At 48.0% G+C, this 13,821-nt stretch overlaps 2 protein-coding genes across 4 annotated transcripts in view; one reads left to right on the top strand and one right to left on the bottom strand.

Moving 5' to 3' along the window:
* Window positions 1-620, bottom strand: part of C6H14orf39 (chromosome 6 C14orf39 homolog) — an 85,291-nt gene extending 84,671 nt beyond the window's left edge. Inside the window, exon 1 of one of the 2 annotated variants that reach the window (XM_072761690.1) lies at window positions 279-620. The gene's annotated coding sequence lies outside the window, so the exon portion shown is untranslated. The remainder of the gene's footprint in view (window positions 1-278) is intronic. The other variant, XM_026000567.2, reaches the window with a different exon arrangement.
* A 223-nt stretch (window positions 621-843) lies between these two features.
* SIX6 (SIX homeobox 6) lies at window positions 844-4,960 on the top strand. Of its 2 annotated transcripts, XM_072761691.1 has the most exons (3): window positions 844-1,132; window positions 2,124-3,146; window positions 4,241-4,960. In XM_072761691.1, the coding sequence occupies exons 2-3, from the start codon at window positions 2,575-2,577 to the stop codon at window positions 4,407-4,409; spliced, it is 741 nt and encodes a 246-aa protein (XP_072617792.1). In that variant the 5' UTR covers window positions 844-1,132; window positions 2,124-2,574; the 3' UTR covers window positions 4,410-4,960. The 2 variants fall into 2 exon arrangements, with proteins under 2 accessions (XP_072617792.1, XP_025856358.1); XM_026000573.2 differs by lacking the exon at window positions 844-1,132 and having other exon boundaries at window positions 1,947-3,146.
* Window positions 4,961-13,821: the final 8,861 nt, after the last annotated feature.

The raw sequence follows: 13,821 nt of genomic DNA on the forward strand, positions 1-13,821 counted from the left end.
TCCAAGGTGCAGCCAAGCCAGGATTTGGGCCCCAGTTGCCTGAGAGCCCCAAACACGCAGAAGCCAACGTGCCCTCTTCTTTAATATTTGCAGAACTATTATCGAAAAAATGGGATATTCTCATTTCCTGGATAAGGAAGGTAGACTTGGAAAATTAACACGGTTTTGCTGACAAAAACTAAGGGTTAAAACCCAGTCTTCCCTGAATTCACAGTTTTCAAACTGTTTAGCAAAAGGGCGGAGAGGCACAGTCCCGTGAGGTACGGGCAACTTCTCACCTCCAGCGGCTAGATGCAGGTGTTGGGGTCCTCTCTGGGCTCTGGGGTTGTGGGGTCTCCCAGACTTGCGGCTTCTTCCGGACAGAAGGAGAGCTTGAGGCCATTCTGCTAAGGGGATGGGGGGGGGGGGGCATCCCCAGCAAGGGGATACTTTCCTTCCCTGACCAAAAGTGCGGGGACGGGGAACACAGCCTTCCTGCTTCCGCTTCACCCCTGCCCGATCCCCATAGCCCGCCAGGTTTTCTACACTACGTATTTGGGGCACTTTGTGTGCGATGTTTCTCACTAAAAGTTGTTCGTCAAGCGGATTCGTAAATCACCCCAAGCTAGAGAAGATTTGTGCTTTGACATTATCCTCACCGCCCTCTTTATTTTGCCCCTGCCTTGTCGCATTTCAAAAAAAAAAAAAAATGAACTCTTAGAAAAGAAAGCCGGATCTCCGTGGAGGCAGCTGGCAGTCTCACAGAAATGATGTAAATGGTTGCAGATCCCACCCCCCCACCTCAGCTATTTTTTTCCGAGTGAACTGCGAAGATCTGTGAAAATAATATCAGGGTTTTCCGTCAGAACGAGCTTTGCCCTGCACTCAGGCGTAGCATAATCTGACCCGACACCTCCAACCATCTGTGCTATCTATCCGCCTTCTGATTTACCAGAGCTGTAGAAGCCGCATACAAATTGTACTTGATACTAAAGAAAAGACGCAGGGCCCAGTCCAGATCTGTGGCGAACATTCCTATCTGATTCCTTTAGGGATGGATCTACAAAGATGCTTCTTCAGCCATTTTCTTTGGAATCCGCTCTCCCAATTATTTTCTTCCAACTAAACAGGCAAGCCCCTATCAAAGGGTCAGGTAAGATCGTAGTTTCTTTTGACAGAGACCTCAGAAAATGGTATGATGTGGATGTCAATTGGTAATCAATAAAAGTTGCCAATTCAATCTGTTGGCCCTAAAGGCAGAGCTGCCAAGAAAGCCCTTCCTCTCTGCAGGGGAGGTCAATGCTCAGCAGCTTAGAAAGTGCTTTCTGCCCCCATTCCCATTGCTGAGGTTCCCCCTTCTCTATTTTACTTGTACTGAGTTTCTTTGGGGCAAAAAGGCCAAGGTTAGAGTTTCTATCCCCAGCTCAAGAATTAAATGTTCCAACACAGAGTAGGGCAAAATCAGCCTGCAAGAAGAGCAAATCAATATTTTTAAAAAGATGTTTGAAATAAGCTTTTAAGTTGCTGTCCTGACCTACCAGTGACTTCTCACTCTAGATGTGGCTATGCTGCACATTTGTTCAAGTCCATTAAACTGGGGAGAGGGGAATGAAAAGTATAAACTTTGGGAGGGGGTGCAACGCCCCTTTTCCTGAGTGTCTAACTTCATGGTCAACACCTGTGTTATCAGGTATGGGATTTGTTCTAGTTGGTATTTAAAATGATTTCAGAAGGCTTTTGAAGGTGTTGGGAATAGCTCGAACTGACCTCTTAACAGATCCCTGGTCCTGTTCCTTCTGCTTCAGACTCACTTCCCACTCGGCTGCTTTGGCAGCTGGAAAAGGGGGAAAGGCATGCGGGATAGGTGCTGGGGGGAAAATGAAGTAATCTACTTTCCTCCCTCCCCATCCGTGCGCTCCCCCCAAAGTTTTCTGTTTCATTACAATTACACTTGGCGAATTCTCGGAGGATTTCAATTTGGCCCAGTCCTCATTGTCCTCTGGAGACCTCTTGACCCAGGCAGCGCATCACTCCAAAGTGGATTCCTGTAGCACTACTGCCTCTTTTGGCAAGGGGGTTGGGGATGGAAGAAAAAGGCTGGAGGAAGGAGTTGAAACGCTGCTGTTCTTGCCTTTTTCTCCTAGCCATTCTCCAGTCTTTTCCTCCTCCAGATTCTGTAAAATACCGAGGAAATGTCCACGGGTGAACGGCGGGCGCTGTCGAGAGCGGGGAGGTGCTGAAATGACCCGGGCGCGCTGGTCGCAGTCTTGATTGGCAGAGAGGGCCGGTGACTGACAGGGGGTCTCCATGGCGCCCGCGCCGCCAATCCGCCCATTCTAGTAGCGGCGCCAGTTCGCCGGCCTGCGTGCCCTAACCCAGCCGAGCCGAACCTAGGCTGCGGGGCCGGCACCTCCTCCAATCCCTCCCGCTCGCTCGCTCCCAGCCGTTGAGCCGCCGCAGCTGGCGGGGCAGTGCGTCCCCGCTGCCCTAAGCCGCTTCACGGAGGAGAGCCTGGCGCACCCGGCCAGGCCCGCGGGCATCTGCTGCGCGTCCCGCTCCGCGCTCAGCGTCCCCATTGCAGTCGGCACTGCCTCGATGTTCCAGCTGCCCATCTTGAATTTCAGTCCCCAGCAAGTGGCCGGGGTATGCGAGACTCTGGAGGAGAGCGGCGACGTTGAGCGCCTGGGTCGCTTCCTCTGGTCGCTGCCCGTGGCCCCTGCGGCCTGCGAGGCCCTCAACAAGAATGAATCGGTGCTGCGCGCGCGAGCCATCGTGGCCTTTCATGGTGGCAACTACCGCGAGCTCTACCATATTCTGGAAAACCACAAGTTCACCAAGGAGTCGCATGCCAAGCTGCAGGCGCTGTGGCTCGAAGCGCATTACCAGGAGGCCGAGAAGCTGCGTGGACGGCCCCTGGGGCCGGTGGACAAGTACCGTGTGAGAAAGAAGTTCCCGCTGCCGCGCACAATTTGGGACGGCGAACAGAAGACACACTGTTTCAAGGAGCGCACGCGGCATCTGCTACGAGAATGGTACCTGCAGGACCCGTACCCCAACCCCAGCAAAAAGCGTGAGCTCGCCCAGGCAACCGGACTGACCCCTACACAGGTGGGCAACTGGTTCAAAAACCGCCGACAAAGGGACCGGGCGGCTGCGGCCAAGAACAGGTTGGTACCTAGAGGCCTACACGCCTTGCGCCGCTCAGCCGCTCAGCCGGGTGGGGTGGGCGAAGGCACCCGGGCGCCCTTACCCCGGGGGGCCGGGCGACTTGGATCCCCAGGAGTTGAGAATTCAGTCTGTGTTCAGGTACAAGCCCACTGCGTTCTGGGATCCTGGGTGGGGAGGAGGGGGAAGGTTTCCCTCAGGGCTCTTGGTTCTCCATACTCTTTCTCTGGTTCTCGGTGCCTGGGGGTTGCTTCCCCTGCTAGTTCCAGTCACCAAACCAAGGCTGCACTGGGAAGGAGAAAGAAATAAAACTTAAAATCCCAGCAATAATTAGGGACCCCGAGGCTAATTCTTGTCAACCTCGGCCCAGGCTCCTAATAAGTAAAGCCTGGCTTATTAGCGATGTGGCAGGTTACTGTGGTCATTTTAAAAGCCCAGATGAATTCTCCTCTGACGGTTTGAAAACAGTTTTCCATGGACTTCTGGATGGAAGTGAGTTCTGTTTTTTTCCACGCGTGGATAACCCTGCCTCGAAACAGCAAACTAGTCAGCTGAGGCTTTCCGTTCCGCAGAGCGGGGATCTAAATTAGCTAAACTTTGCGGCAAGGAACCCAGCCTCATCCCCCAGGCCCAAACGTTCCGTGCAGTCCTCAGGCAGCGCTTTTTGCTTTTAGCTTTGGTCTGATCCGGCCTCGAGGGCACTGACACGAGCGAGCGCCGGGAGCAGGCGCCCGCTGGGAAGGGGGTCCCAATCCAGGAGCCCGATACGTCCTTGTCACCCGCAGCTCATTTATCTTGACAGTACTGTAAATCTCCCAAAGGTGGCAAACAACCGCGAATGATCCTGCGAGCCCAGCATCTCAGATGGGGAGCCGAGAAAGGATTCGGAAGAAGGATGAGAAAACCGCAGGGCTACTTGGGGAGGCGAGGCGGCCGCAGACTCCGGCCTGTCCTGTTGCCTCACTTCTCCCGCTTAAACTGCCCGGGTCTGTGGGAGATCCGTGGCCGCTGGGCTTAAGGGATGCAGACCCGGGGGAGGGGGGGCAATGGGCGGCTGTGTTTCGCGCTGTGACTGGTATCCCTTTCCTTTCCGTAGACTCCAGCAGCAGGTCCTGTCGCAGGGGTCCGGGCGGGCTCTAAGGGCTGAGGAAGAGGGCACGCCCGAGGTGCTGGGCGCCGCCGCCAGCCCGGCCGCCAGCCTATCCAGCAAGGCAGCCACTTCGGCCATCTCCATTACGTCTAGCGACAGCGAGTGCGACATCTGAACTGCCCACCCAGCACGCTCAAAAACAGAATTCAGTGTAAAAACAAGACAAAATGAAATAGGGAGGGAAGTTGAGAAACCAAGCAAACCCAGCGCTTGTGAAACCAGGTGGCCAGGGACCCGTGGGCTCGGGTTGCCCATTTCCGCCCCGCGCCGGCCTGGCTCCACTGGCGCCCTCCGGCCGCTATCACAGGGGTCCGCGGTGAGGCCCAACCCAACGCTACCTTCTCCTTGCTTTGCTTTTTCCCAAGAATTTTGCTGCAAAGATGCCTCCGGAATCCGAACTGCACGCTGAGCGCCTGCCCTAAATCTCCCGTGGGTATTTCACGTCGAAAGGACGCTGTTATATATGTATAACTTTTGCTTTAAAGGTTTTTTTTAAAAAACAAAACAAAACATATATATGCTGTTTATTTACTTATTTAAGAGACTGCCCTGATAGGTTTCTCTGTATCCTGGGAACTTGCTGTTTCTAAAGGGGCACGGTGGAGCAGATGTGGGTTCCGTGTGAAGAAGCCAAACAATAAAAACCTGGTGAGCAACCTTTCTTAATTAAGTGAGATGCTCTCAGATTCCTTAAAAAAAAAAAAACTCTTCACCAGGTAAGCAGGAGCCCTTGTGCAAACAGTCTCAGGAGAGTCTTCTTTTCTCTTTCGCATTCTCTGATGTCTCCTGGTTTATATTTTTTAATGGCCCATGGTAGATCCATAACCACCTGCTCAAAAATTGTCTGTATGTATATATGTGTGTATGACATAATTAAACCTAGAAAATGGCAACATGAGCATCCTGTATAAGGCAACTCCACACATCCTCAAGCACAGGTTACTATTGCTTATCTACCTGACACTCACTTTTATGAAGTTTCAATGGCTTTCAGGAACAATTTAACAAGCCAAACTCTGGGACACAGTCCTGAGTCCTATTTTATAAAAATGCAAGAGTATTCTGATTTAGGCTCAACAATTAGGAAGGTTTTTGGTCTCCTTTCAGGACTCCTCCTATACAAAAGCAACAGGCACCCATGACCATGCTAGAGTGAGTATGTACTACATCTAGGATTGAACTCCTATTAAAATAAGACAAAAGATAGGAGAGGTTTTAATAACTAAACATCTTCTTGATGAAGAAGCAGATTTTAATCAAACATACTTTCCACAAAGGGATACTTAGATGAAGGAAAGGATGTAATCAGACATATTGAGGTGAAATAGAAGGTTGCAGAGAAATGACTGGCATTTTAGAAGTCTGATATCTGTATTAAACATGAAATGAGTCATCTAGATTCCAAATTGTCCTGTAACTGCCTCAATTGAAACTATCAAGTATTTTTAGGATTTAATTTGTCCTCCCAAAGTGTGTAGGTACATGCAGGCACACACATACCAAAAAACAAAACAAACCCACTGTTCTTGCACTAAAAAAAGTATATCGAGAGTCTCTAAAGTTTTTTTTTCCTGGTGAAATGGGTTGTATATTATAAAATTTGACACTGATCTTTAAATCACTTAAGCTGAATTTCCCTCCTTGAGCTCCTCCTGCCACACACACACACACACACACACACACACACTGGACTTTCAATTCACCTCTCTGTCCTTAGCCGATGTCCTTTGGTTCAGAAGCCTACTAACTTATTTGGGTAGAAGTGCCAATGTGCAAGCCAAAAAAAAAAAAAAAAAGTGAAGTCATGGAAGACAAAAAGCAGTCAAATGGCAAGATATATGAGAGAAGCCCAAGACATGAATACGGTTGGTTTTTGGTTTTTAAATCACTTAAACAGATTTGGCCTCATTTGGGCTTTATAAATTGTTTTAATTGTATAGAGAGGGGCCCTTATCCAGAGAACTGTTAACAATCAAAACTCTCTTGCACAAGAGCTCTAGATAGAAGGAGTGGGGATGTCTTTTTGATGGAGCTGGTGTTCCTCAGGAAAGCAAGCAAATGCCTTTCTGTGGATCCAGAAAAACTAGGGTGGTAGAGCTTCCGAAGACTCTTATTTTGTTTCCTGGAATCCACCCCACACCCCCACTTCCTTGAATGCCGAGGAGCTTGGCCAGGATTCCTAAGAGGCAAGGGAGGTACCTAGAGTACAAAATTTAAGGAGGCATTCATTCATTCACTCTCAAGGTCAAGCAAGTACAAAGCATCTGGGAATGAGTGCCTCCTTAAATTTTGCACTGTAAGTGCTTCCCTTGCCTCACCCTCATCCTGAATCTGCCAAGGAGTATTGCACTTCAAGGAAAAATCAAGAGATTTCCAGTCTTGTTCACCAGACCTTCTAGGTACTAAGCAAGGAGCTATCCAGATCAGCATTTGCTGTTTTCATGTCTAAGAAGGAAGGGAAAGGACTAATTAGCAGAATGATGTAAAGGCAGTTAAGATTCTAAAAATCCCATCCCACTCACCAGTTCAATTGATGCCTAAAGGGAGAAGAAAATGTCCAAAAAGATTTTTTTTTTCTCAAGAACAAAGGGCTGTACTGCTAAGAACTAAGCTATCTCTTTACAAATAATTTTTAAATAACCCTTATGGCTTGGTAAAAAAAAGAGAAGACCAAACAGTTATGGAGGACTTTTCTTCCAGCTTTAGTGAAAGCCTTTAAAGTACATTTTCCTTTCAATACATTTAATTTGCTTAAAGTAACATGTTGTCTAAGGATTACATTATAAAGCAGGTATTCTGTTTCACCAATCTGTAGGTTTATTTATCTAATTTCACTTTAGAATCTTAATGGGTGACATGTTATTTTAAAGAATTTTTAAAATGTTTATCTGAAACCTGGTGGCACCTAATTGCTCTTGTGAGTAATCAATTCCTTGATGATTACATGTTGGAAATTGGTCCAAATCTTCACACAGATATTTATGATAATTGGTCCAAATCTTCCCTTGGGCAGGTATTGTAAAAATTTTCGTTTTCTTTCCAAGATTTTTTTTTTTTTTCTGTATCAGTTTTATCCCGGTCTAGAAAGGTTTTTGTTTTGTTTGTTTTTAATTCCAGGTAGTGTAGCAAGGCTGAAGGTTTCCGACTTTGGAGAAATCTCCATATGGTGGGTTTCCTTTCGGTCTTCTGAAATTTATTTCCTGTAACAATTTCCCAAAAAGCAGTTACTCCAGCGGAGTGGAAAGAAGCTGCATTTTAAAAAAAACTGACCAATGTGTGCATTTAACCACCAGCCCCAGCTCAGGCTTTTTTATTGGTTATAAATATTTCAACCACTCGCCAGTTCTACCAAAAGAGCGATGGCTCCCGCTCCCCAAATGCCGCAGTTGCTCGCTTCCTCCACTTTAACGACCCACTTCGCTTCCACCCGCCCAGCACCCCCCCCCTCCGCCCCCTTTCCCTTCTCCAGTTTGTTTATAAAAATCTGGGAGTGAGGGAGGGAGGGGGGGGGATGAGAGGTTGGGGTGGGGAGGAGGTGTGGGGGGAGGACTTGCTCTTTGTTTACATTAAACAAATGACAGGCAAAGAGCTCAATCAAAATCTTCCTTGACCTCGTTCTCTCTCCCTAATTTTAACAAAAAGGAAAAAAAAATATTGTATCCAAAGAGAACGTGAATGGGGGGGGGGGGGGGGGAGGAGGAGAAGAGAAGCAGCTTTTCGCTCTATTCAGCCGGGACGCGGGAGCGCGGACGATTTCCGCTCCCATTGTGAGGCGGGGCCCGGGGGCGGCCGTGAATGGGGGGTCTGCCGAGCGGCCCGCGGGGCTGTCAGGCGGCTCAGCGTAATCAGGGCTAATGACGGTGGCCGGGCGCTCCGCGGGACAATGCGCGGGGCCGCGGGGTTTTGTCGGCCTGAATGGCTAATAGGTTCGCCTGGGGGTGCGAGGGGGGCGGTGTCGGGGAAGAGGCGGCGGCGAGGGGGAAAGGGGTCATTGTTCGCGCACCGGCCCGGGCGCCGAGGCGCGTCCCTCTCCCCGCGCGGCGGCCCCCGGGCCGGGAGCGGCCGACTGGAAGGCCGCGGCCGGGAGGCCCCCTGGAGGCCTGCTGCGACAGGGCGGCGGGAACGGCGGGTGCGTGGGTTCCGCGTACGGGAGGCAGCCCCGACACAACTCTGTTCCCCGGAGACGCCCAGAGGTGGGCCCAGAGTCCCCGGGAAGGGGTGTCCCTCCTCCGGGGTTCGGATCGCGACTCCGGGAGGCGACGACTCCACCACACACCCACCTTTTCCGTCCAGGCGCCCTGGAACCTCTCAGACGTGTAGGCCGCGAGCCAGTCCTATTGTTAAGAGCCCCTGACTCAAATAGCTCGAGGAGAGGAAACCTCTCAGAACCCAGGGGGACGCGGGGTTAAAACCCGAGGCGCGGGGGTACACAAAGGCGCGCGCTCGCCCACAGCCCCGGACGGCGCGGCGGGCTCGTGCGCCTCGTGCAAGACGGTGCGCCGCGCGCCGCGAGGCCGCAGCGCGGGTCTGGGCCTGCGCGGGCTGCTGCCGCGCGCGTCCGGCTTGCGTGTGAGGAGGCTGCGCGCGGACGGCCGCTCGCCACCCGCGGCGGTAAGCGCCTCGGGGCGCCGGGGCCCGACCGCCGCGGCTGTCCCGGCGGGCTCTGGGCGGCGGCCGGCGGCGTGCGGCAGAGGGCCTCGCGACTCGGGCAGCCGCGGCCTGGGGCGGAGCGCCTGGCGCGCCCCGCAGATCCCCGCCAGCCGTCGGGGCGCCGACCGAAAGCGGAGCGCTGAAAACCGCCCGCGAGCGGCGGCCCGGCGGCACCGCTGCCCTCGGGCGGGCCCCCGCCGCCACCCTCGCCGGGTCCTCCGGAAGCTTGGCGGCTCCCATTCCGGCTCTTCTAGATCTCCTCAGGTCGGATCACGCCTTGCAGCTCTATTTGCTAGGATCTGTATTCCCACACGGCCTCGGACTCGCCCTGCCGCAGCGGACTGGTGGCCGGCGGAGTCGCGTTGTGTGGAGGCAGAGGGGCGCGAGGGCGATCCCAGGGCGGAACACGCAGTTTGACGCCTGTGCCTCTGCTCGCTGCGGCGGCCGCCGCCTCTGCGCCCGCTCGGCCGCCTGCCTCCGCGGCTCGCCAGTGCCAGTGGAAGCCCGCGCCGCCTCCAAGGGGGCCTTGGTGATTCGGGGCGCTCCCCTTGGAGACCTCTCCGCTCCCTTTATAGTGCTCTCCCTGGACCTTATACGATGTGTGCTCTAAGCATTGTAATATAGGTCTGCGTTTGTCGATATGTTGGACACCCCCACCCCTCGCCCAGAGTGTAAGCTCCTTAAGGGCAGGGATTGAATTTTATCCATCTTTATATTTCCAGGACCTGGCCTACTAGTAGGTACTCAATAAATATTTTTTAAAGGATTATTTATTTATTTATTCATGAGAGACACACACAGAGAGAGAGAGGCAGAGACACACGCAGAGGGAGAAGCAGGCTCCATGCAGGGAGCCCGACATGGGATTTGATCCCGGGTCTTCAGGGTCAAGCCCTGGACCAAAGGCAGGCACCAAACCGCTGAGCCACCCAGGGATCCCTCAATAAATATTTTTAAACTGAAAGAATGAATGGGTCTTTCTTGAAACCTGTCTCGAATTAGTGGAGGCTTACTGCTAGTTCTGAGTTCATTTGAAGAGCAAACGTGACGAATATAGGCTGGACCCCAACATTCACTTAAATACCTCAGGTTAGCAGCTCTGACCTACTTGTCAGGTTCTCTGGGATTGATACTCCCTCTTAAGCATACCGTTTTTCAGAATCCTGTGGCTTTGGGTTCCTAACATGAAAATTACCTTATCACATGCACATTTTCCCAAACAGGTCAGAGTCATCCCTTTAGGTTTCAAAAATTCTAGCTATCACACTCTCTGGACCCTATATAATAAAATTCATAATGCTTTTGTCTGTTACAGAATGATAGAAGTTTCCCCTTCCAAAATAACTTTCCCTTCTTTCTCTCTCTCCCTCCCTCCTTTACTCCCCCATTTTAGTCTAGACCTACAAATTAAAAGATAAACACACACACAAAAAACTCACAAACTCCAGGTGTCCAATTTTAAGATCTTTGATTGGCACCCCACCCCCATGCTTAGGCTAAGTAAGGGTGAAAACAAAAATTTTCAATAAAATCTTAATCACAAAAGCCCTGTGAAGATCTACTGGCTATTAAATTCATCTCGATTTTAAATTTTAATGGACAGAAGCAAGTGAACTGTGTGTAATTTTGAGTTCTGATAAAATATATATAAAGCTGCCTCGTGGAAAGTCATTTTAGCCTGGCACTGTCAATCTGCAACCTGAGAATGTTGACTTACTATTTGTTTTCAGACTGAGGAGATTAGCCTTGAATTTTTTAGCATGAAATCAAATATCTTAGTTTAGATTGTGCATATTAATTTGATATGCACAGTCTGGTTGGTAGTCAACTAGTTTATTATGCATTTCAAACATTTTCAGACACTTAAAATTCCTATTAAAGATTTGTTCATTCAAATTCAGTACGATTTAAAGGAATATTTTATTGCATCGGATATACACCCGACTTTCCATAAATTCATGATGAAGTATGCATTTGAACTAAAGACCTATCCATATCCTATGATCTACAAAATTATTTTTGCAGACAAGTGTGACTGTATGAACCAGATTCAATAGGAATAGAAAAGACAAGCAAATAGGAAAAGAAAAACTATACTAGAAACAGCATGTAGCAATAAACTGATACTTGAAAGGGTGGGATCAAACATACCTTGCTTAAGATACCTTAATCGCAATAGATTTGGGCAAGTCACTCAACTCTTTGAGCCACAGGTTTTACTTATACAAAATGAGGTTGGTAATATCCAGGGATATTGTGAGTGCTTGGGGTAATGTACATAAAACCAGAGGACCAGATGCTCACATATATTAGGTGTTCAGTGAATAGAACTTCCCTTTTCCCATTTTTTCCTTATTAAATGACAGGCCAAGGAAATAAGCTGTACATATTAAAATTATGTTTTAATAGATGTCATCTACATATTTGAAATATTACTGAATTTGAATGCTAAATGCTGTTTTTAGAAGCAGGTCAGCTCACCACCTCTACCAGGGAGGGCCCGTTATGTTGGTTTCCCAGCCATAGTAACGGATGAACTTGTGCTAATGCAACATCATTCTTTCTTAGGCTTTTAACTCTGCCTGGGGCTGCTTGTCATCTATATGAAGCTCTCCAAAGGGACCTTAGCCCATTCTGCAATTCCGGATAACCCGAAATGTAAGTATGATCAGTGAAAAAAAGATAACCTCTTAGGGAAAATGCAAGGTCTATTTTTTGGAAGAAGCGGTGATCCCAGTTTACTTACATTTGTATTGCTCTTCATAGCTAGTAATGAGATCCTTTCAGCTGCACCATCTCACTTCCTCACAAGAATGCTGTGAGGTGAGTCAGCAGATATGGTTCCTACCTTCCAGATAAAACTGGAGGCTCACGTTACTTGTGCAGCCACAGGACCAGGGAAGAATCCAGATTTTCCAGGGCTTAAAGTTTAGATAACTTGAAGGGGAGAATACTCTTTAAGATAAAGGATACAAATTTATGAGTACAAAATTACAACAATTACAAAATTTTAAAACCTAGCAAATACAACAAACATCACAAAATCCAAATGATAACAAAATAAGTTTATTAATTTTCATATATATCTCTAGAATAGTTTTTTCCCTACTTTTTTTTCCCCTGTGTGTTCTTTTATTGCTTCTATATATGACAACAATTTTACACTACAGACTTGAATAGATAATTCAGTCTTTCCTCTATTATGGGTTGTTTTTAACATTTTATTCATGATTTAGAAAAGCTTCTTTCAGTTTCATAATTCGTTAATAATGCCATATGTAATTTTTTGGATTGGTATCAAATTGGGAAAGCCTCTGTGAAGTTTCTTTCATATATGAACAGATTTCAAGACATAGACATTTCAATTTTCCTTGACACTGACAACACTCATTAGCTAGTTTGTAATCAAGGGCCTTACATATTCATGTTGTGACACATAAATTAGCTCAACAAGCAGTAGAAATATTCCTTATAAGACATGCCTGCACCAAAAGAGCTAACAATAACCTAACAATACACAGAAATAACAACAAACCATAAAAATATATACCAGTAAACCCAAACTATATCCCCAATTCAAGTTCCCTGGATAGCAAAAATGACTGGTTACTTCAGTGCCACCCAGCACTAAGGGAAATGTGACAAAGGGAAATGGGAGTGGATAGAGACAGTGGTCTATTGTAGTTAAATTACCTTGTTTTGCAAATTTTCCAAAAATGCATGATCATGTGAACACAGTGCTAGGATCCCTCCCAGAGCCTTTGAAGGGATCTGTGTAAATAAGGTATTTTACAACCTATGTGTCACTTGCAACCTATGTGGCTGCTTCTTCACAGGCAAAGTAAGTGTTTGATAAGAACAGGTTTTCCTTTTCTTTTTTCTTTTGAGAACAGGTTTTCAGAATCCATGTCCAGGACTGCTTTCTATCATCCAGGACATAATGTGTTTCCCCAGAAAATTTTGACAATATTCTACTCAAAAGCTGTTTTAAGGGATCCCTGGGTGGTGCAGTGGTTTGGCGCCTGCCTTTGGCCCAGGGCGCAATCCTGGAGACCCGGGTTTGAATCCCACGTCGGGCTCCCGGTGTATGGAGCCTCCTTCTCCCTCTGCCTATGTCTCTGCCTCTCTCTCTCTCTCTGTGTGTGACTATCATTAAAAAAAAAAAAAAAAAAAAAAAAGCTGTTTTAAAAAATGGTTCATGATAGAAGAAAAGAGTTTCAGATTGCAGCTGGCCTTTGGTAGGACTGTGAGATAGACAGGTTACTCCTGAGAACCTCACCTTCCCTTTTGGGAGTTCTTTACCTTGCCTCCTTATGGGTGCTACATCCCAAACTGTAAAAAACCCTTCAGTGCTCTTCACCACCACCCTCTCCCCCCTTTAATCAAAATATATTCTTGGTTGTTACCAAAAAATCAGATAAGCCAATTCACATTGACATACAAATAGCTGCTAAAAGCTTAATAAATTACCTACAGATGGGGGCCTAAGAGGGTACTTACTAACTGCTAGGAGATAATCCTTTAATTCAATAACCCCAAATCACTAATGGTAGCAATTTGGACATCACTAGTAGGCTAGTACAAAATTATTTTTGGTTGGAAGAGAGCCAGGAGTCCTTCAAGTCATCCCACGGAAGTAGATGACTGCTTCCTGGGTCAAATAGCACGAATATTAAAAATAAAATGAAGTAAAATAAACTTGTTGGGCCCCAACTTTCTGTTTAAATTTCAATTCCTTCTCTGTCATTCCTTTTACTACCATGCTTTGTGGCAAACAATACAGTAGTCTACATTCTTTGCCACCATTTCTTCACTAGATAGTTACTCCTTAACCTCTTGCAATCTGGCTTTAACTTGCATCATTCCATCAAAATTCT

The sequence above is a fragment of the Vulpes vulpes genome, chromosome 6, assembly GCF_048418805.1.
Source record: "Vulpes vulpes isolate BD-2025 chromosome 6, VulVul3, whole genome shotgun sequence".
Lineage (NCBI taxonomy): Eukaryota > Metazoa > Chordata > Mammalia > Carnivora > Canidae > Vulpes > Vulpes vulpes.

Excerpts from the sequence above, each read along its gene's own strand:
- SIX6 (XM_072761691.1), top strand. The coding sequence starts at position 2,575 with ATGTTCCAGCTGCCCATCTTGAATTTCAGTCCCCAGCAAGTGGCCGGG. Across the intron at positions 3,147-4,240 it reads GCGGCTGCGGCCAAGAACAG|ACTCCAGCAGCAGGTCCTGT; the intron begins GTTGGTACCTAG and ends TCCTTTCCGTAG.